This window comes from Triturus cristatus, chromosome 12 (assembly GCF_964204655.1).
Source record: "Triturus cristatus chromosome 12, aTriCri1.1, whole genome shotgun sequence".
NCBI lineage: Eukaryota > Metazoa > Chordata > Amphibia > Caudata > Salamandridae > Triturus > Triturus cristatus.
The window spans coordinates 821,625,722-821,646,608 of NC_140595.1; the positions used below are offsets into that span (position 1 = coordinate 821,625,722).

The 20,887-nt window shown below is 46.6% G+C and overlaps 1 protein-coding gene across 2 annotated transcripts in view; it reads right to left on the reverse strand.

The window, feature by feature from the left end:
* Nucleotides 1–20,887, reverse strand: part of ZCWPW1 (zinc finger CW-type and PWWP domain containing 1) — a 1,624,070-nt gene that overhangs the window by 949,635 nt on the left and 653,548 nt on the right. For both annotated transcript variants that reach the window (XM_085639318.1, XM_085639317.1), the window contains exon 8: nucleotides 18,170–18,286. In XM_085639318.1, the coding sequence (XP_085495444.1) occupies nucleotides 18,170–18,286 (117 nt within the window). The remainder of the gene's footprint in view (nucleotides 1–18,169; nucleotides 18,287–20,887) is intronic.

A 20,887-nucleotide genomic window follows, 5' to 3' on the forward strand; every position in this document is an offset into this window, starting at 1 on the left:
GCTCTCTCATGATCAAATTATACAATCCTGTATAGTCCTTAACCTTACTTCCCATTAGCCAGCCTTCCAGAGCCTTAGTGGCACAATCTACAAAGTCAGTCCAGTCCTGAGTCTGTGTCTTCTGGGTATCCCTGAACAACAACCTGTATTGTTCAGTGGTTAGGCCAAACCCATCAATCAGAGCACTCTTCAGGACAGTGTAATTATCTGCATCCTCATCACTAACTGTGAGGAGCTTGTCTCTACCTTTCTCAGAGAAGGAGAGCCACAAGATAGCTGCCCACTGACTTTGGGGTACCTGCTGTACTTTGCAAGCTCTCTCCAAAGCAGTTATCCATTTGTGGATGTCATCCCCACACTTGTAGGGAGGGACAATCTTGCTCAGGTTTCTATTGTCATAGTGCCTGTCTCTATCCTTAGGGATATTGCTGCCACCAGTGGGTTCTGACCCACTTAACTTTTGCTCTCTAGCCAGAGCAAGCTTCTCCTTGGCAAGGGCAAGTTCTTCCCTCTGAATCCTCAGATTAGCTTCCCTCATTCTGGCTTCATGCTCCTTTCCCTCAGGGGAAGTCATTCCCCTGTGAGAGGAAGCATTAGAGATGTTAGAGACATGGGAGTGGATGGATTCCCTTGAAGGGGATCTGTCCCTCCTGCTTCTCTGTGTAAGCCTACTTGGGGGTCTGTATGGGGGGACCCCATGCAAACTCCCATGTAAGCTTAGGTTAGCCTGGCTAAGTCTTCCTACTTGGCCCTGGCTGTCTACCTCTTCATCTGAAGTCCCATCTGACTCCTCTGTGGTGGGTAGACCCTCCTCTGTACCTAGGGTACCTGCCTGAGATGCCCTAAGAGTATCATACTCCTCTAGGAGTTGTCTTAACTGAAGGAGGGTAGGGTTTGCACCCTGTTTTATTCCTCTGGAGGTACACAAGTGTCTCATCTCCTGGAATGTTAAGGTATCATATCTAGAGGGGGTCTTTTGCAGACCTGATCCTCCTGAGAGAGCATCTACTTGATCTCCTCTCAGAGACATGATCTAGTGAGGGTGTGGTGTGTGCACCTACCTACACTAGTTGTTTCTACTAAACCTCTCTAGTAGTTGTAGTCAGGGTGTGTTACTCCCTTCAACCTACAACTACTAAGTCCAGTAGGACTTAAGTATTATAATCTATGTTATATGTACCTAGACAATATCTGTGTGATCTTTCAATTTAGTATCTCAAGATTACAATGGTATTACAACAGCAAGCTCAGATCCCAACCGCTGCTCACCAATGTGAGAAGTTCGCCTGATGTATGATGTCACTAGTTCTAGTGTACACCTTATATCAGTCCAAATACCCTTATGGTGATTGGTTGTAAAGTCAACCTTATAGACCAGCTATCCTAGTGGTAGCATGGACAAGAGCAGTCTTAGGCTAAACTCTGAATGGCATGTGAAGCCAGCTGTGATACCATATATAATCCCTTGAATACCAAATGAAAGGACACCACAACAGATATATATATAAAATAAAGTGTATTTATTCTAGTCAAACCCTCAGCACTCTTTATGAGATTAGAGGTAAGTACAACACAGTCTTATTTAAGCATACATTAAGTCACACAGGTAAGTAATACAGTTAGGCCCTAGGGGCCACGCAAACCATATACTAAGTAAGTGGTATAAGGACCACTGTCACGGAAATAGAGTAGGCCTAGGCCTAGGGAATCGCTGGGGCTACACTACACTAGCGTTAGTTAGGAAGTGGGAGGCCCACGGGATTCGTGTGCAGAGTGGAAACACTCACGCGTAATGCGTAAAAGTCAATAGCAATAGTACAGTTTAGAAAACGGTAGATTTAGGACACTTCCGGAGTAGCTAGGAAGTTGAGACTGGAAAACTAGACACTAGGATAGTAACTATCCTGATGAGCACCGGAGTACCCAAGTTACCTAGCCCACAGGCTGCGGGTGCATAGGGGTGAAGATGCGTCGGTTTTCGTCGTCGACTCCTATGGATGCCTGAAGAAAGATGCTGACAGGCAGTCAGTGAAGAGTGTCCGGTGGATCCCAAGGCTGGGATCAAGAAGAGAGGAAACCTGCAAGCAGAAGGGACAGAGTCAAGGTCACTAGCCAGTGACCACGTGGAACCAGGAAGGAACCAGGCGATGTCGTGAAGATTGCAGGTGAAGGGGAAGCTTGTCGCTGCAGCCAGGAGGACCAGGAAGCTTCGAGGACGACCAGGACCAGGAGGCGAGCTGTCCCACGAAGGCTCTTGCTGTCGGCGGCGTCGAAGTTGGACTAGGACTCACCAAGCCTTGGCAAGCGGAACCCACGAAGAACGGAGGATTTGCTTCTGGTGCAGACCAGGAAGGTCTGGGGTGCTTCTTCTTTGCAGAGAAGCGGGAGCCAGTCTGGAGGAGCCAAACCAGCGCAGAAGATTTCAGGGTGCGTCGTCACAAAGGCCACTAGCCAGCGGGCAAGCAACCGGACAGACGCGGCAAGCAGGAAAATGCAGAAGGGCCCCACGCAGGACTCGTGGAGTGTGGGGGGCTGGTCTTCGGTGCAGATGGTGCTTGGGGTTGGGGCTTCTCAATCCCCGGTGCACAACTTCGAGGGTGCCTCAGAAGCTGCGCTTTAAGTTACTAGCCACTTTTCCCAGGTAGCCGGTCCCACGTCGCTCGTCGCCTCCACGGATCTCAGCTTTGCTGTGGATGTGGATCAGGGTCGGAGAAGTCTGGAAGTCAAGGCTCTGGTCGGGCTCTGCAGTCGGTTCCTCGTAGAACGTGGGCAAAGCAAAGGGTAGTCTCTTGATGGTGCCTGTTTGCACAGGGTAGCCACTCCTTGGCTACAAGGGAGATTCTTCAGTCTTCTTCTTTCGTTGAATGTCGAAGGTCCAGAGTTTCTGTTCAAGTTGCAGGTTCAGGATAATCTAAAGTCTTGAGGCCCAACTCCCACTCTTATACTAATCTGGGGGGCTGGGATACCTGCTAGGTCACGCCTTATGGGTGGGACCTGGGAGGGGGTGGTTACACCCACTTCCCTTTGTCCAGTTTCGCGCCAGAGCTGGGGCTGGAGTGCCCCAGCGCCGGTTTGAACTGGACTATGCAAGGAACACCTTGTGTGCCCCAGGAATGTCTCATTCCTTTCAGCCCACCCTGCCCCAATACACTAAAGGCTGTCTGGGGAGGTGCTAGCACCTCCCCAAGCAGGAAACCTATTGTCCAGGCCTCCCTGGCTGGGATCACTCCCAGCTGCAGGAGGTCAGACTTGTGTCGTGGCAGCAGCATCCATTTTGTGATGCTGAGGCTTTGGTCAGAGGCTAACAGTGAAGTATGATTTTAACATGTCTTTCCCTCTAGAAGGGGGGAATAATATCCTCATGTCCAGAAATGGCATGGGGGTATTATTCCACAGTGTTAGACACCTTACACGACATGTTTCGATAAAGCCAAACCATAGTTACCATAACCGTCTAAGATTATAAGGCACTTTAAGAGTATATGGTAGGCTATATCATAGAACAGCTATAAGGACTTGGTTCTGAAAGCTGCAGACAGGCTCAGCTCATGCTAGAGCACCATCTCACATGTTACCAAGCACTCTGCCTCCAGGATTGTTATGGCCTGCCATAGGAGTGACTGATAGGTACACATGTGTCTATATGTAAGTTAGGTATAGGAATACTACACCTAAGCAAGGGGTGATTACACGACCTTGCCCCAGCTGAGTGATCAGCCAGTTGTGTCAGAATGGAAGGCCAGGCCAGGGGTGGCATAATACATGCTGCAGCCCCTGGTAGGCCTAGGGTACACCTATGCCCTGGGTACCTAGGGTACACTGTACAGGGGCCAATAAGGTGATCCTATCCAAATGGGTTATGCACCTAAAGTACATAGTATTAATTTAGAGAGAGAACAGCAGGGCTGTGGGTCTGATTAGCAGGCCCACAGCCACATCTAAGTCGAAAACCAGTAAAGCAAAAGCAAAAAGTGGGGGTGAACATAGAAAGCAGACCCTACTCTCCTACAGCATGTATTAGATCTGGTCTTTGCTGGGGAAGACTCGATCATAATGGATAACTTTATTCCAGTGGGATGGACAGACCACCACCTGGTTAAGTTTAGAGTGATGTACACTCGACTGAACGAGCCTAGACGCCAGGGGGAAAGCTGTTTTCAAGGAAGGGACTGGAAGGGACTACTGAAGAGAGCAAATATGTCTCCCGTCTTTCACGTAGAAAAGTCTTTTGACCCAAGTAAACGGGTGGATGAGAACTATATAACTCTCTGAGGGTGCATAGATTGCTCCCCTTAAAAATATTAGGATAGTAGAAAGATAATCTGCCCCATGGTACAACGACAATCTGAGGAGCCATAAGCTGACCTGTAAACAGGCAGAGAGACATTGGAGGAAGCATTACACTGAGGAGGACAAAGCTATGTGGAAGGAAAAAATAGCCAACTACAAAAAAGCAATTGTTACGGCCAAAGCGGAATACTTTGCTGACGTAATATTGAAGTCAGCTAACAGCACTAAAAGTACCTTTAGACTAGTGAAATACATGGTTAGCCCTGAATATATAAAAAACAAGATCCTGCCCACACAGGAGTTGTGTAATGGCCTGGCATCCTTCTTTCAGGAGAAGATAAGGATTAGTTACTTACCTGTAATCCTAGTTCTCATCCAGGGTCAAAGTCATAATCTATAAATAATCCCCGCCCATGTGCGGGATCCCGGAGCATATAGAAAATACATATATATATATACATATGTGAAAACATATAAATGCAGCCTAATAATGTTCAAAAATTGGCAATGCTGTAAATTACATATTTTTGCATAGTAGTGCCCCCGTAACCCGTAAGGAAAAAAGGAAGCATCAGGCAAATTATAACACAGCACTGCTTTATTGCCATAAAGCAACATGTAATTGTAGGCATTCGCCAGTAGGCTGCAGTAGAGTATCAAGAAACCAAGAAAACTGACACCCTGCCTTTAAGGCATTAGAGTAGGGGGACCGTGCCTTTAAGGCATGCCTGTGACCCCCTGCTCCCATGATGCACTACAGGTGGCAGTTGGGCCAGTTCTTTTTGGCGGTGCCTCCGCACCTGAGTAGATCTGCCTTCCATACATCACTTATTTAAAGAGAAAACATTGCTCGTTGGGGAGGTGGGTGGGTCGCTTATGACTTTGATGAGTATACCCCTGGATGAAAACTAGGATTACAGGTAAGTAACTAATCCTTCTCATCAAGGGGATACTCATCAATAGTCATAATCTATGAATAGAGTAGCAAGCCCATACCCAAAGTCTCACGGAGGAGCAAAAAACAGTTAAAAAACAAACAGCAAAACACATTTTGCATTTACAGTTATGCAAACAGGTTCCTCAGAGAAGCCTGCCCCACCTGGGCGTCGGCCTGCGCGTCTGAATCTAGGCAGTAATGGCGCGTAAAAGTATGGACTGAGCGCCATGTAGCCGCTTTACAGATCTCAGACATGGGAACGTTGCGAAGGAGTGCTACCGTAGAAGCCTTCCCTCAAGTAGAGTGTGCTCTAGGTTTACCCTGCAGAACTTTGTGGGATAGTTGGTAAGCCAAAGCAATACAAGAGACAATTCATCTTGAAATAGATGTCTTGGATGCAGCCAGCCCGGTATTCGTGGGCCCATAGTTCACAAAGAGCCTGTCTGACTTTCTAAGAGTAAGGGTCTTAGCCAGATAGAATTTCAAAACCCTCCGGAGGTCAAGAGAGTGTAGGGCTCTCTCCGGGGGAGTAGTCGGTTGAGGAAAGAAGGTGGGCAACGTGATCACCTGGTTAATGTGGAAGTCCGAGACCACCTTGGGTAGGAAGCTCGGATGGGTACGGAGCACCACCCTATTAGCATGAAACACAGTGTAAGGTTCCTTGCAGCAGAGGGCCTGAATTTCACTAACCCTACGGGCCGAAGTGATGGCTACTAAGAAGGCAGCCTTCCAGGTCAGATGTTGCAAGGAGGCCTTATGAATCGGTTCAAAAGGGGCTCCCATCAGTTTAGAGAGAACGATGTTCAGTTCCCAGGTGGGTAAACTTTCTTAAGCCCTTCTAAGAAATCCTTTACCACTGGCATCTGAAAGAATGAGGTCTGGGTAGGAGACTTCCTATAGGCTGTAATAGCAGCTAAGTGTACTCTGATGGAAGAGTACTTTAACCCAGACTTCGCCAAGTACAGTAAGTAGGGGAGAATAACCTGTTCTTGACCCCGGATCGGATCAAGGGTGTTATCTCTACACCAGAAGCAGAATCTTTTCCATTTAAAGCCATACGACTTCCTCGTGGAGGGCCTCTTTGCCTCCCGAAGAATGCTCATACAGTCCGGTGGAAGATTTAGATGTCCGTACTGGATGAATTCAGGAGCCATGCCGTCAAGCGGAGGGAGGGGAGATTGGGGTGGAACACTCTCCCCTTGTCCTTGGTCAGCAAGTTCGGCAGGCATGGCAACCTCCTCTCTGGTACCTCCGACAGCTGGAGTAGATCTGGGTACCACCACTGCCGGGGCCACTCCGGTGCTATTAGGATCATCCGAGTTCTGGCCCTGTAGAACTTCTGAATCACAGCCGGGATGAGAGGGAGAGGAGGAAAAGCGTAAAGCAATGTCCTCGACCAGCTGATCAAAAGCGCGTTCCCCTGCGACCCCCGTTGAAGGAACCTGGAGGCGAAGACGGGGCATTTTTTGTTGTCCGCGTCTGCGAACAGATCGATGTCCGGTATGCCCCACAAGCGGAAGATGTCTTGAGCGACGTCTTCGTTGAGCACCCAGTCGTGCGCTTCGACGAAGTCTCTGCTGAGGCCGTCCGCCTGCACGTTCAGGGTCCCTGGCAGGTGAACAGCGACGATCGTCAGGTTTCTCGCCAGAAGCCATTTCCAGATTGACTGGGCCTCCAGAGACAGGACCCGTGATCTGGTCCCTCCTTGCTTGTTCAGATAGAACATAGTTGTGGTGTTGTCCGTCTGAACCTGAACATAGTCGGTCTGCAGGGATGGGTACAGGGACTTGAGAGCGAGATGGACTGCTCGTAGCTCCAAGAAGTTGATGTGATAGCTCTGTTCGGTAGCGGACCAGAGACATTGTACTTGAAGCCGGCCCAAATGAGCCCCCCAGCCCTGCATGGAGGCGTCTGTGACCACTGTCTGTGTCGGAGGCGCCTGATGGAAAGGGACGCCGTGAAGCAGATGGGAGCGCTTCATCCACCACCGGATAGAATCTTTGGCGGCTTGATGAAGGGTAATGTGATCCTCCCAGCGGCCGGACCTCTGCGACCACTGATCCTCTAGGTCTTGTTGCAGAGGACGCATGTGCAGACGTGCGTTGGGCACGATGTAGATGCACGAGGCCATGGATCCCAGGAGAGATGACACTTGTCTGGCTGTGGGATATTCCGTGCTGAGAAGCGTGCGGCTTTTTTGCAGCATGGAGGATAACCTCTCCTCCGAAGGACACACGCTTGCGCTTGAGGAGTCTAGAGAGGCGCCCAGGTAGTGGATCCGCTGAGTTGGATTGAGGATCGACTTCCTGTAGTTGACCTGAAGGCCCAACGAGTGTAGAAGGTTTAGGCAGAACGAGAGATGACTCTGGAGTCGAGCCGGAGTGGAACTTTTTAAGAGCCAGTCGTCTAGATAGGGGTAGACGAATATCTTCCGTTTGCGGAGAAATGCAGCCACCACCGCCATGCACTTTGAGAACGTTCATGGCGCGGACTTGAGGTCGAATGGCAGGACCTTGTATTGATAATGTTGGCGAAAGATGTGAAATCTGAGAAACTTCCGATGTTTCGCTGAGACAGGAATGTGGAAGTATGCATCCTGTAAGTCGATGGCACACATCCAGTCCCCCTGGTGTAGATGTGGGAAGATCTGGTGCAGTGCTAGCATCCTGAATTTTTCTCTTCTGAGAAATCTGTTGAGTAAGCGGAGATCGAGGATGGGTCTGTAGTCCCCGATCGCTCCTCTTTTCTGAACAAGAAAGTACCGGGAATACACTCCCTGATTTCTCTGCCTGTTTGGAACTTCCTCTATGGCGTTTTTGGAGAGGAGAGTGGCAACTTCGTCCTTTAAAAGCTTGTTTTGGCTGGGAGGGAGTAGCTGTTTCCGTGGGGGTACCTGCGTAGGGGGAGATTTGAACCTCAGCAAGTAGCCACGCTCTACAATACTCAGCACCCATCTGTCGTTTGTAATTGCACTCCATTCAGTAAGTTTTCACTGTTTGGGAGGTTGCTTGTTAGAGGACTGCTGCTGTTTAGCATTTCCTCTTCCTCTGCCCCGGCCCCTTTGCTGAAACTGGGACCTCTGTTGGTTTTGAGAGGACCATTGGGGCGTTTGAACGCGCTGGTGAAAGGCACGTTTGTCGCCCTGGCGAAATCGCTTGCGGAATTCTTTGCGCTTTTCCAGTCCCACAGCCTTTACGGTGTCCAATTCCGTTTTCATCTTGCTCATTTGGTCGTCCGCATGAGCTCCAAATAGCGATGACCCATTAAACGGCAGGTTAAGAATTCTTTTCTGCGCATCTGGTTTGAGGCCCGTTAATCTGAGCCAGGCCGAACGGCGGGAGCAGATGCCATGGGAGTAGCCATGCGCGGCTAGGTCTGATGCATCCGCCGCTGCGCTTATTACTTGGTTGGCCACCAGTCCGCCTTCTTGGAGGATCTCCGTGAAGTCTTGCCTGACCTCCCTAGGCAATTTCTCCATGAACCTGGCCAGGGAATCCCATAGGGAGCGATCATACCTCCCCAGCAGGGCTGAAGCGCTAGCGACCTTCATGTGCGAGGCAGAGGTGTTGCACATTCTCCTGCCGTAGGAGTCCATCAGCTTGCTGTCCTTCTCAGGGGGGACAGAAGCAGATACTGAGGCTGAGTGAGACTTCATGGCCGCCGCCACGATCACCGAATCCGCTGGCGGGTCCGCCCTCAAGAATAAAAGGTCCTCGGTCGGAGCCTTGTACTTCTTTGCTATTCTCGAAGGAACCGAGCCCGCTGTAGCCGGTGTAAGGAACGTGGCCATAGCTGGTTCTAACAATCCTGGCACCAACGGGAGCAGAGGTCTGGGAGCTGACCGATGGTGTAAAGTGTCAAAGATCACAGAAGTGGGTGCCTGAGGGACGTGCAGTGCGATGTTCAACTTCTGCGCCCCTCTACCCAGGACGTCCGAGAAAGTTATAATGTCATCCACCGGAGACACTCGCGATGGAGGCGTGGATGAAAAAGTAGGAGAGTAGTCCCGGACTGAGGATCTTGTGGATGAAGTCCCAGTGGACGACCTGGTGCGTCGCCTCTTGTGGGAGCGTTCACTATGGTGAGCCTTTGACCCTGATCTGCGCTTGGACGGAGATCTTGGACGTTTTGGCGCGGTGCGACGGTCCCTGGAACGAGACCGGCATGGTGAAATTGGCCTTGGATCCCTCGGAGGTGATTTACTCCTGCGCGGTGGGGAATACCTGCGGGAGTAGTCCGATCCCGGACTCCGACATGTGCCTGCGCCCACATCTCGTAACCAGCGCGGTGACAGTCCGAACCGCTCTGGAGCCTCGGGTGATCCTTCCGGAGATATTTGCACGATGTGCAGTCCCGGAGATGATGTCTGTTCTCCTGGGGACCTCTCCGCGGGTGCTCCAGTTTTCGCCCTCGAATCCCTTGACGTCGACGACGTCTGCGTCACCATCGGCAAGTGTGAGGTATGCCGTTCAGGTCTCGACGCCGATCGCGGAGACCTCGACGTCGATCTCCTCTTCTCTGGCACCTGACGTCGGCTAGATGACCACGACGTCGGCCGTGTCTTCGACGTCGACCTCTCTCGACGTCGACTGGGCGACTTTGACGTCGACCTCTCCTGCCGTCGACCGAGCGACTTCGGCGTCGACCTCTCTCGACGCCGACTGAGCGACTTCGACCTCTCTCGACGTCGACTGGGCGACTTCGCCGTCGACCTCTCTCGACGTCGACTGGGCGACTTCGACGTCGACCTCTCTCGACGTCGACGTGGTGATCTTGACGTCGATCTTCCTCTCGACGTCGACCTTCTATGTCGCCGAGTGGGGGTAACCATCGACGGCGACCGGCCCACTCGCGGCGGAATGTACGTCGCCGCATCTCTCGACGTCGACCCCCTCGAGGGTGGCGGAGAGTGTCTCGACGTCGACGGAAGCCTCGACGTCGACGGAGACAGTCCAGATGTCACCGGACTAGCAGCCTTCGAGCCCGAAGGACCGCCTCTCGACGCCGACTTACTTTTGCGCGGCGGAGACTCTTGATGGTGGGATGAATCCCTCGACGCCGAAGTTCTCTGCCTTTTCGCCGGCATCCTCGATGTCGACCCTCTTGGACTCCTGGTCTTTTTGGAGCCCGGGGAGCTGGTATGTCGCCGTTTCTGTACTTGCGTAGCTGAAGAAGGTGGTCTTGATGAGGAATGCTCGCCTTCACGACGGCTTTGTTCCTTCTCCAGTCTTGCATGCAGTTTAATGCGCTCTCTGTCCCTCAGAGTGCGCTTTGAGAACTTCTGGCAGTGGGGACACTGGTCAGGATCGTGTTTTGATGGTAAACACACAATACACACCGAGTGTGGATCCGCCAGTGCCATTTCATTGCCACAAGAAGGGCATTTCCTAAATAAAGGAGACATTCTGACTGGAAAAAATTGGAAAATTCACTGGAAACCAGCAGAATTAGCCCTTAAAAGCCAGAAAACGTCGAAAAAAGCTGTAATTCAAAATTTCAGTCAAAAAACTGAAGAGCTCAAGCTCCAGGATCCTCACAGAAGGAGCCGGAAAAAAGAACTGGCCCAACTGCCACCTGTAGTGCATCATGGGAGCAGGGGGTCACAGGCAGGCCTTAAAGGCACGGTCCCCCTACTCTAATGCCTTAAATGCAGGGTGTCAGTTTTCTTGGTTTCTTGATACTCTACTGCAGCCTACTGGCGAATGCCTACAATTACATGTTGCTTTATGGCAATAAAGCAGTGCTGTGTTATAATTTGCCTGATGCTTCCTTTTTTCCTTACGGGTTACGGGGGCACTACTATGCAAAAATATGTAATTTACAGCATTGCCATGTTTTGAACATTATTAGGCTGCATTTATATGTTTTCACATATGTATATATATATGTATATATATGTATTTTCTATATGCTCCGGGATCCCGCACATGGGCGGGGATTATTCATAGATTATGACTATTGATGAGTATCCCCTGGATAAGAAGTAAGATTGTTGACGGGTTAAAGGTAGAGGACTTCTCCGGCACTAAGGCGCGGGATGATGGACAAAGATTTAAGTTGGCCAGGGTTAGGGAAAGGGGGATCATGCTGTGGAAGCAGGAAGCTATCTTGGACCAATTTGATTTGCCCCCGGTGGAGGAATTTATCAGGGTGGCTTCAGGAGTTTCCTCTGGTTTGCCTTTGGAACCCCTCCCCCACAAAATTCGGAGGGAGTTAGACTACGAACTCTTCCCAGTTCTTCGCAGGTGTGAGGGTTATCCCTTAGTAATGGGGTAGTTCCATCATGTTGGAAGCAGGCGCTAATAACACCACTCCTGAAGAAACCTACCCTGGACCCCAAATGCCCAAAAAGCTACAGGCCCATTTCTGTTCTCACCTACCCACTGAAGATCCTGGAGTGCCTGATGAGCAGGTCGCTTTTCCATTTCCTGGAGTCCAACAACCTGCTGGAAGATGAGCAATTTTGGTTCCGCCCTGGTCACGGTACGGAGACTGCCTTGATTACCGCTCTGGATGATCTGCGAATGAGTGCAGACAGAGGACAATCAGCTATTTCAATCTTGCTGGACCTGTCTGCCGCATTTGATACGGTTAACCATGCAATTCTCCTAGCAAGGTTGGAAGAAATGGGGGTGACAGGCGTGGCTTTAAGATGGGTTCAGTAATATCTGGCTGATAGACGTGGCCTTCCCCCTTTTTCAATCGGATTTTGTTGCCATAGAGCACAGGGTACCCCAGGGGACCTCAATCTGCCCTATTCTATTCAATGCCTATATGAGGCCACTGATAGGCATTATTAAGTCCAGGGGTAGTAAGGGTACAGTTTAAGTCTCTCTGCGTCGTATTTAAAGCCTTACATGGACTTGGGACCAAACCAATACAGAATAGCTTTGGATGGTATGCTCCTACACGTAGCCTCCGTTCCTCATCAGCCAATCTGGTAAGACAAAAAGAGCAACAATGGGGGGGAGAGCATTTGATGTGGCAGCTGCTCGTCTCTGGAACAGTCTCCCCATGGAACTGAGACAGATACAGGACTTCATGATGTTCCGTAAGAAAATCAAGGCCTGCCTTTTCCCAGAGTTTAATTTTCTCTGCTCTTGTTTTATAGCATCCCCTGTCGGTAACTTACATGTATCGTAGCGCCAGGATGCCCGTAGGATTACAGCGCGCTTTATAAATGTGCCTACAATACGATACAATGTCTTCGAGCACAATCTCTCCCCCCTTATCAGCAGGTTTAATTATGATCGAAGGGTCCTCAGTGATGCTTCGTATGGTCTCCCTCTCCCGATTGGATAGATCATTGAGAAGGGCACGGAGTTCATCTTGACCACATCTCAGAGTACTAAGGGGCATATCAACAACAACCGGCAATAATTATCGCAAAGCGCACTTAGCGCTAAGATAATTATCGCCGGCTAGCATGGATTTTTATCGCTGAGATAGCGTGCTATTAGCAACGCTTATCTCATTAGCGATAAAAATCCTCACGCTAACTGGCTAACGTGAGATTATCGCTGGAAACCCAGCGATATTCTCACGTTAGCTTGTTGATAGGGACTCACAAACTTAGCCATGATATCCTCCTTCCATAGGATATCATAGCTAAGTCAGTCCTGAAGCAGGTGTTAGGAAAGCAGCGATAACAGGTGTTATCGCTACTTTTCCTGACGCTATGCTTCATAGCGTGGGGCTTGATGATAGGAGAAATATCGGTTAGCGACATTTCTCCTATCATGTCAGGTCAGGAACGCCCACTTTGCATCTCATTAGAGATGCAAAGCTGGGCGTTAGAAATCCCCACGCTAAAGCAAGGTTTCACGCGTTAGCGTGACCTTGCTAATATAGCGATAAAATTATCGCCGCTTTTCGGCCGAAAACGGCCGCTAAAGCGGAGATAATTTTTTTATCGCCTCGTTGTAAATATGCCCCTTGGTTTTAGAATGTGATAACCTCACTGGGCATTAATGCTGTGGTCGGTGTGAACCTGGAACGGTTACATAGGCCTGAATCTGCCGATCCCACTGGAGGTCTATCTTGAAAGAAAGACTGTAGTCGAATTTTTCAAAAATACTGTTGGAATTCCATGCTTAGTATGAAATGGTCTTCCTTAGGAGCGGGGACGAAACCAAGACCCTTCTCCAAAACATCTGTTTCATCATTGGTGAGTGTGAGAGAGTACAGATTAACCACTCGTTTTTTGTTGTTGCAGTCAAGTGGCTCCTAAGTCACATTTGGGATTCTGGTTCCAACCACCGTACTCTCATTTTATTGCCTCTTCATTCTGCCTCTTCCTCGCCCCCCCCCCCGTTGAAAAAAAGGAGGTTGTGGGAACTGTTGGTATATTGGAAATTGTTGTGGTGGTATCTGGTATATAGGATGCCAAATTGCAGTTGTGCTATGTAGGGGCCCCTGTATTGGTTTCTTGGAAAAGGGAGCACTGGATAGCCAGGTAGGAGAGGTGGTTGATTGCCTCTTTTCTTATTATGACTACCCCAGCTATCATTGCCTGATGTGCTGCTGAACGAGCCTGTTTTTCTAAAGCACCTGGAGGAGCCCTCAACCAATGATGTTTCATCCATTGGTGCCTGGAAGTCTTCTCTACTGTAGGGATAGATATTTTCCCTATCAAATTGTTAAACATCTTTCTGGAGTTTTGTGATTTGTTATTGGGTGAGATAATCTTTGTGTTCATTCATCTTCTCATTGATTTCAGTCAGGTGGGTTTTGAAGGCTGACTTGCTGATACCTGTCTTAAGTGAAATCTCTGCTATGGTAATCTTGATTAATAGTGCCTCGAAGAGAGGCGTTTAGCAGTGTTAATAATCAAGATTAACCAATTGCGAGTGCATTTCTACACTATCTCGGACCATTGACGTCGAAAGACGATGCCGTCTAGGAAAATAAATGGTGTGAGGGTCACCAGGAGGTTATTCGAGGCAATATTAGCTCTCAGGTATTCGGTCATAATTGACCTGTATAAAGCAATTTTAACCTGTTGTTTCCTTATGGCCGATATAGAGTTCCAGTCTTCTGTGTGACGCTGTGGTGCTATCTGCTCCTAGAAGTAACGGTGTTCCTAGTAGTTCAGTCATCATAAAACTGAGCCCTAAGTTGGTGTATATGTGTGTATTGGATGTGTCTGTATAGTTTTTTTTTAAAAAAGGTCAGAGGCCCGACTGGAAATAGAAAAATAACAGTGTGTCCCATGGCTGACTCGCCGTACTAATATCAATAACATAAAGAGGGGGGAGAGGGAGCAAATAAAAGGTCCAGTACCCTTGCTCCCAAGAACAAATAAGGAATTAATAATAGGGCAACTGTTCCTATAGAAGTGTCACTCAGGGTGGAAAAATAGGTACAGGTGAGGAGGTCATCCTATTTCAGAAATAGTGCTCTCACAAACCAGTAAGAGTGGCATGCTTCATCATCTGGCTTGTGCTCCTTGTGGGGCCAGCGCTGCAATACCCCATCGGACCTGTGAGAGGGGTCTTTGGCAGAGATCTTTTAATCAAAAAGCTGTGATGGTGAGTGCGGGTGGGTGGGATTAGTGGAAGGTGACCTCTTCTAGTGTAACACCAGTGTTACACCCCTCTCTGGTGCTACTCTCTCCGGCTCGGGCTCGTCCGGACCCTTTCCTAGATGTGCCTCCTCGGTCGTTCCGCGAATTTCCCTAGTGTTGGATTCTTTAGGCAGATTGCAGCAAAATCGGGCAGCATCTCAGCATAGCATCAGCATCTCGTGGGTCAAGTGTGTCTAACTATCTAGAACTTACCTCTGTTATACCAATTCAAATGTGTGATCCATCCCCAAATGTTTCAATTCCATGTTCACCCGCAATTTGATTGGGCCAGGCAATGGGGTGAGGACATCACACCATACTAAGTGCAATAATTTTCTTTAGTTCTATTGTCTAATTCCCCGCCCCTTAATTTTAATACACACAAGCTTTATTCCCACAAGCATTTCATATGTGGATCGATAAGTCTGTAATACAATGTTGCATCTTCTTCCTCTCGTAGGGTCAAGAGTTGTTCTTCTCATGTCCTTGCTGGGCTTAGGGTTTGGCAGCCAGTCAATAACTTAATTGGTCTCAAGACAAGTAGTCGTTGCGCATGCTTAGATGCCACAAGGAAAGAGACACGCGGTCACCCTCCATGGGCCAAATATGAACTATTAATAAAGTCTAAGAAGAACAAGTTAGAATACAAAATTAAATGAATTCACTGTATACCACTTATTTCTACTCTAACCCCATTTACTTAATAAATCTTTTGCATTAGTAGTTTAGTAAAACTTGCATAGGTTAGTTTCAGCTCAGCATGTGCTTTAGTGCGAAGGTTTCAAGCAGCCATATTAAAAGCTATTGCACAGCTGCAAAGTTTTCCCCCCAAGCGACAGAAGACGTCATACCACGTAGATGTAGTAGACACATGCGCAGGAGATTTCCTGCGTTTTGGCGGCCATTTTAGGACACTCGGGTTACTAGTTAGTAGAATACATAGAAAAGCTTCCCCTAGATACGAAATGTAATATGTGGTGCAAAATTAGTATTCACGGACAGGTTGGTTACAATGTTATAGGTTATTTGAGAGGATTGCATACGAGCAAGTTTCTTTTTATACGAAACCTTGCTCCATCACATGCCTTTTGTCAATGGTAGGAATTTTATCTTACACTACAATCTTATTAATCATGCCCCTTAGGTTGTTACAGACGACTGCGTCAATGCTGCAGCATGAAATCTGCAAGGGTGAATAATTGTAAAAAAGTCACGAAACATATTGCAGGCGTCCAAGGGGGACTGGAACGAGCCGCTTTTACTTTTAATTCATTCCATATATCACTTTTAATATTTATTAAGACATAATATATATTTTTTTTAACTTTAGGTGAGATTAAAAAAAAATAGCCTAATCTTCATAAACATAATGTTAATTTAATAAATTCAAAATAATTACATTTTAGATATGTTATTAATGCTTTTTTGATTTGTTTTGTATTCAAGAAAATATATACTATTAATTTACATAAATATTAACATAAGGAATTCTTCAGCCACATATCTTGGTTTGCTGTGATTGTTGACAGCCCATATGGGTGCTATATGTTGAACTACGGATCCCATAAATCATGGCGTTGGCCGTAATTACTCATTTGAGGATTATTGAAATAAAGAGGGACTGTGTATCCATTAGTGCACTTGTCAACTTTACCACAGGATGCCTCTGATGAGGGCGGAGGCCCGAAACGCGTCAGGCATGAAATGGCTGTGTCGAAGAACCCATTAGATCGCTTTCTTGATGAAGGAGACCGACGATGAGTGCAAATCACCAGGGGGCAACCTCGTTTGTATGATATTTAAGAAAATATATACAATAAATTTACATAAATATTTAAAATGGAAATATTTTAACAAAATGTTTTCAAGTTTAATTCAAGACCAAGGGCTGGTCCATCTGTAGCCCATCAGATGCCAGGATAAATAATGCCATCTCTGTTTTGTGAAGCTATCTCCTATTTCATACCTAGACTGCCTTAGTCAGACCTTTATGAAATTGATTTCCAAAGGCTCCAGGAGCCTACAGGGGACCATGGTTCACTGACCAAACCCGTAAACTTACTTTCATAAAAGCTTGGGTGCTATCAATCAAAACAACTACGGACAATATTATTTTTGCTTAAAAGATATTTACTCTTTGTTTTAATTCTTTTCTGTGACCAAGCACGTTGGCGTATATATTCAGGGTACAATTATCAAAGCCATGTAAGTTTACTGACAAAAATGGCTGTCAGATATTATTCACAAAACAGTATCTAGAAGGTGCAAATGAATAATATTAAGCAGATGTAAAATACACTCAATTGATTGACGACAGGGTGAATCTAGTTTACCTTCAGATTGTGAGAGCTTCCAAAACCTTATGAGTTTGTCAGGGGGTCACAAACTCTTCTTTGACCTTTTCACATCAAATATGGTCAGAGATTTGCTCATGAAAATCTTAATCTAGGGTGGGAAAGGGGAAAGGAACACCTCTAAACTATCAGCCCAAAGGAGTTCTCCACAGCAAAAAAAATGTTTTCCCCATGGAGAAAAAAGCAAAAAAACAAAATTGTACAACATATTTAAAAAAGACACAAAGCTTACTCAGTATTACATTTGGAAAGCTGAAGAGATGGTCAGGCCTTATGAAAATTAATGAAGAAGAAATAAAGAAAAACAATTACTTTTTTTAGTCAAAAAAGTGAAACGGTTACTTGGTTATCTGCTGTGAATCTGCTGAATCATGTATTTTATTTAGACACTGGTCCATTGTCTGCACAATGTTTAGATTATTATTTTCCCTGCACGTTCTGCAAGTTTTGTTCTTCTTCATAGAAATGGTTATTGATGCACACATTACTCAACTGAGGGGCCGTAGCCCAGTGTATCAGAATATGACCAAATAAAACTTGTTATTAAAAAAAAAAAAGTGAAACAGGCAGACCTCAGTGTTGACGGACACTTCCTCAGAACTTTGTAAAAAGGGACTGAAGCAACTGAAAGTACAGGACATGAAAACATAATGAGCTACCTTAAGGCACAGAGTCAAATAGCACTTGAAAGTCAATGCGTATGTGACTCAATTGCCCTCAATTTCAGTTTTTCCTTTAAGTAGCATACAATAAATATATTTTACATTCTTAAAATCTATAATCTTACAATTTTTAAAATGAAATGTACGGATTCATTGGGAAGCCAGCTGCAATGGTAGTAATACTTTTTTAAAGATGCATGTTTCAAGAGGTGACAAAGCTAGATGATGGCGAACACCCACACAATACAGAAGATCCTCATCAGTACCTAGAGACGCTGCAGCATAGCATGTGCTATGCAAGTGCCTTCTCAATCATTTAATCTATCATCAAAGGTATCTGACTTAAGATTGTAGAATTCACCTGTGTTTTGACTGCATGACCAGCTGTCAGGTAGAGAAGATGGGTCAATCCCACTTTCCAGTTTTCTCCACTTCTCGCAGCTGAGTTTACTACATTGGATCCAAGCAATACACTGATCTGTTAAAAAAAAAAGAAAGAAAACAAGATGATATGCTAGGGCACAATATAGTAACAATGTTTTCGACTTCAAACCTACAGACAAAAGTAAAAATATTACCCATTTTTTTATGGCAAAGGTACTCTTAGTCAACAGGTCACTACCTATTATAAGCCTGGTTACTTACCTCTGGTCATAATTCTCCACTACAGGTATTCTCTCTATATGCCTTCTCAAAATCAATTCATTAAGTGCACCTGAGGATTGCACTACAAAAGACAATCCTCATATCAAACAACACACAGAGGCAGCAGAGCGCCTGGGTACCAAGTTAAAAAGATGGCTGGAAGAAGACAACCTAGAATCCCACAAAATGAGCTAATTGTGATGACGGAGGAGATAATTAGAGTTGAGCTTCAGTTGTTTGAAACAAAATTCCAAGCAACAACAATGAGCCAGATAAGGGAAATATGGGTCAGAAGAACAAGTTACTTACCTTTGATAACACTTTTTTCTTGTAGATATGGTATCCACCTGTTGATTCCTCAATTTTTGACTATCCCAATGAGCCAACATTCCACAGAAACGTTTCCGCTCAACACTTCCACGTCAGTGAGGATGTCACAATGTCCATGGCTTCATAAGCCAGTGAAGTCAGTGGAGCCATAAGAAGGCCTATTCAGCATGCTGACGTCAGTTTCCACCCATTTTTAGGTCTCGCTGAGCCAAAGGCTCGAAGAGACATTTTGTATGTGGGATTTTCAAAGTGCTACCCACATTCTTTTGGCTGGCATAAACCTTGAGTGCATGATCACATGCACGTGCACAGCTGCTCCCACTCCCCCCTCCCTTCTCTATAGCTTTCTTTCACTTTAGCCGCTTTGACCCTTGCATTCCCCCCTCCCTTCTCACCCAGCCCTTTGATGCTCTGCTCGATTACTTTCACTTTCGCCGCTTTGATGTTTGATTTTTATTGCCTTTGTTTATGTGACGGAGATCCATTGCATTTGGCAGAACATTTCTGGGGCCGTATTGCATGAAATACACCAGGTGGCGCTAACGCGTTTTACAGAGCACCATACAGCATTTTGTTCTGCGTTAAAAAAAAAGACGCTTTAGGAGCAGAAAGGAGCTATCCCTTTTACTTGTATTAAAATGTATTTTTAAAGGTGTCTCAAAGGATCCTGAACATAGTTTATACTAGCATGCTCCAATACTGTCCGTATTTCACTCCTGATTGCACTGGCCTTCCAGGTCCTAAGACTCAGACTCATGATTTTACTGTTATTTCAAAACCAATCTAACATTTGTTTTGTTTTAGGTATTACCTTAGTAAAGCATACCTATGTGATCTTACTCTCCTTGGTCAGTGTTTTATTATGGATGACAGGATGTTTTCTCATTAGGACTCGCACCATAAGCCTCTTTCATTCCAAACATCTGGAAACGCATTCGTCTCTGTAACTATATAGTAATGACTTTCAGTTACAGCTGGCGGAAATTATGCTACACACCTATTTATTGCCTTCACCAAACGATTCTGCTTTCACTGGTGTGACCATAACTTGCCAAAATATTTTACTGATGCTTTCGGCAGTGTCTCCACTTCTGTCTGATTACTCCTCAAATGACACCTTCCTTAATCCCACCCACAGGCAAGGTAAGCCACTCAATTTTATGCTAATTTCAAACACTTTATCCAAATCTAAACCCATCATCGCTCCATCTGACATCACACATTTCACATGCAAATCAGTTCGCCTCCTTGTAGATCGCTCTCTCATGTACCCATCTGCTGTAGAAAACAGGACCCCACTGCTCTCACTGCTTTCCACGTGATCTTCATAAAGACCTCACTTCAGTCTTGCACTACAGCTCATACAACTGCTTCATTATCCACCTTGTACCAAAGATAGGCCTCAGCCATGAATTACACTTGAAATAAGAGCGCATAACAGTAAATGAGGGCAGCAGTACATAAATGGCGAAAGCACATATTCACTGCTAACTTCTTGGTTAATAAGCAAGCCCTTCATACACTGCATAATGATCTAGGAGGTGTCAAATCTATCTATTTCCAGGACCTCATTACCTCACCATCCACAAGCGCTCTGTGCAAACCTTCAGCTCTTTACTCTCTCCATCATCTTCAATTATCAGTATTCTATTGTTCATCCTTACCTGCTCATGACTTCACCCTGCTACATCTGCTCCAAGATTAACACTATAATTAGTCCACAGTGCTCAAGTCCTCACTCGCCTCAACCCTGCGCAGTTACATTATTACGATTTAACACAACATCCTCCTAACAAACGTTTCCTCTTATGAAAGTAGCTAATCCACCCTGTGCCCCCCCGTAACTATTTCGTCCTCCCTTCATCAAATCCTTGCCTCTTTCATCCAACAGTTTCCCCTGCGTTTCCCTTCGCACTGACTGCCTGTCCTGTAACCGACTACTCAACCCTCTCCTGTGTTCGGGACCCTTCATTCCACTATCCTATCCTCTCCTCTGTTCTTGTCTATGCTCATACTCTTAGATCGTTCTGCCTCTCCTTTGATATTGCTGGTCACCCCACACTTTTCTCAATGAGCGCACGGGGCATTAGCTGGGTGCCAGCCC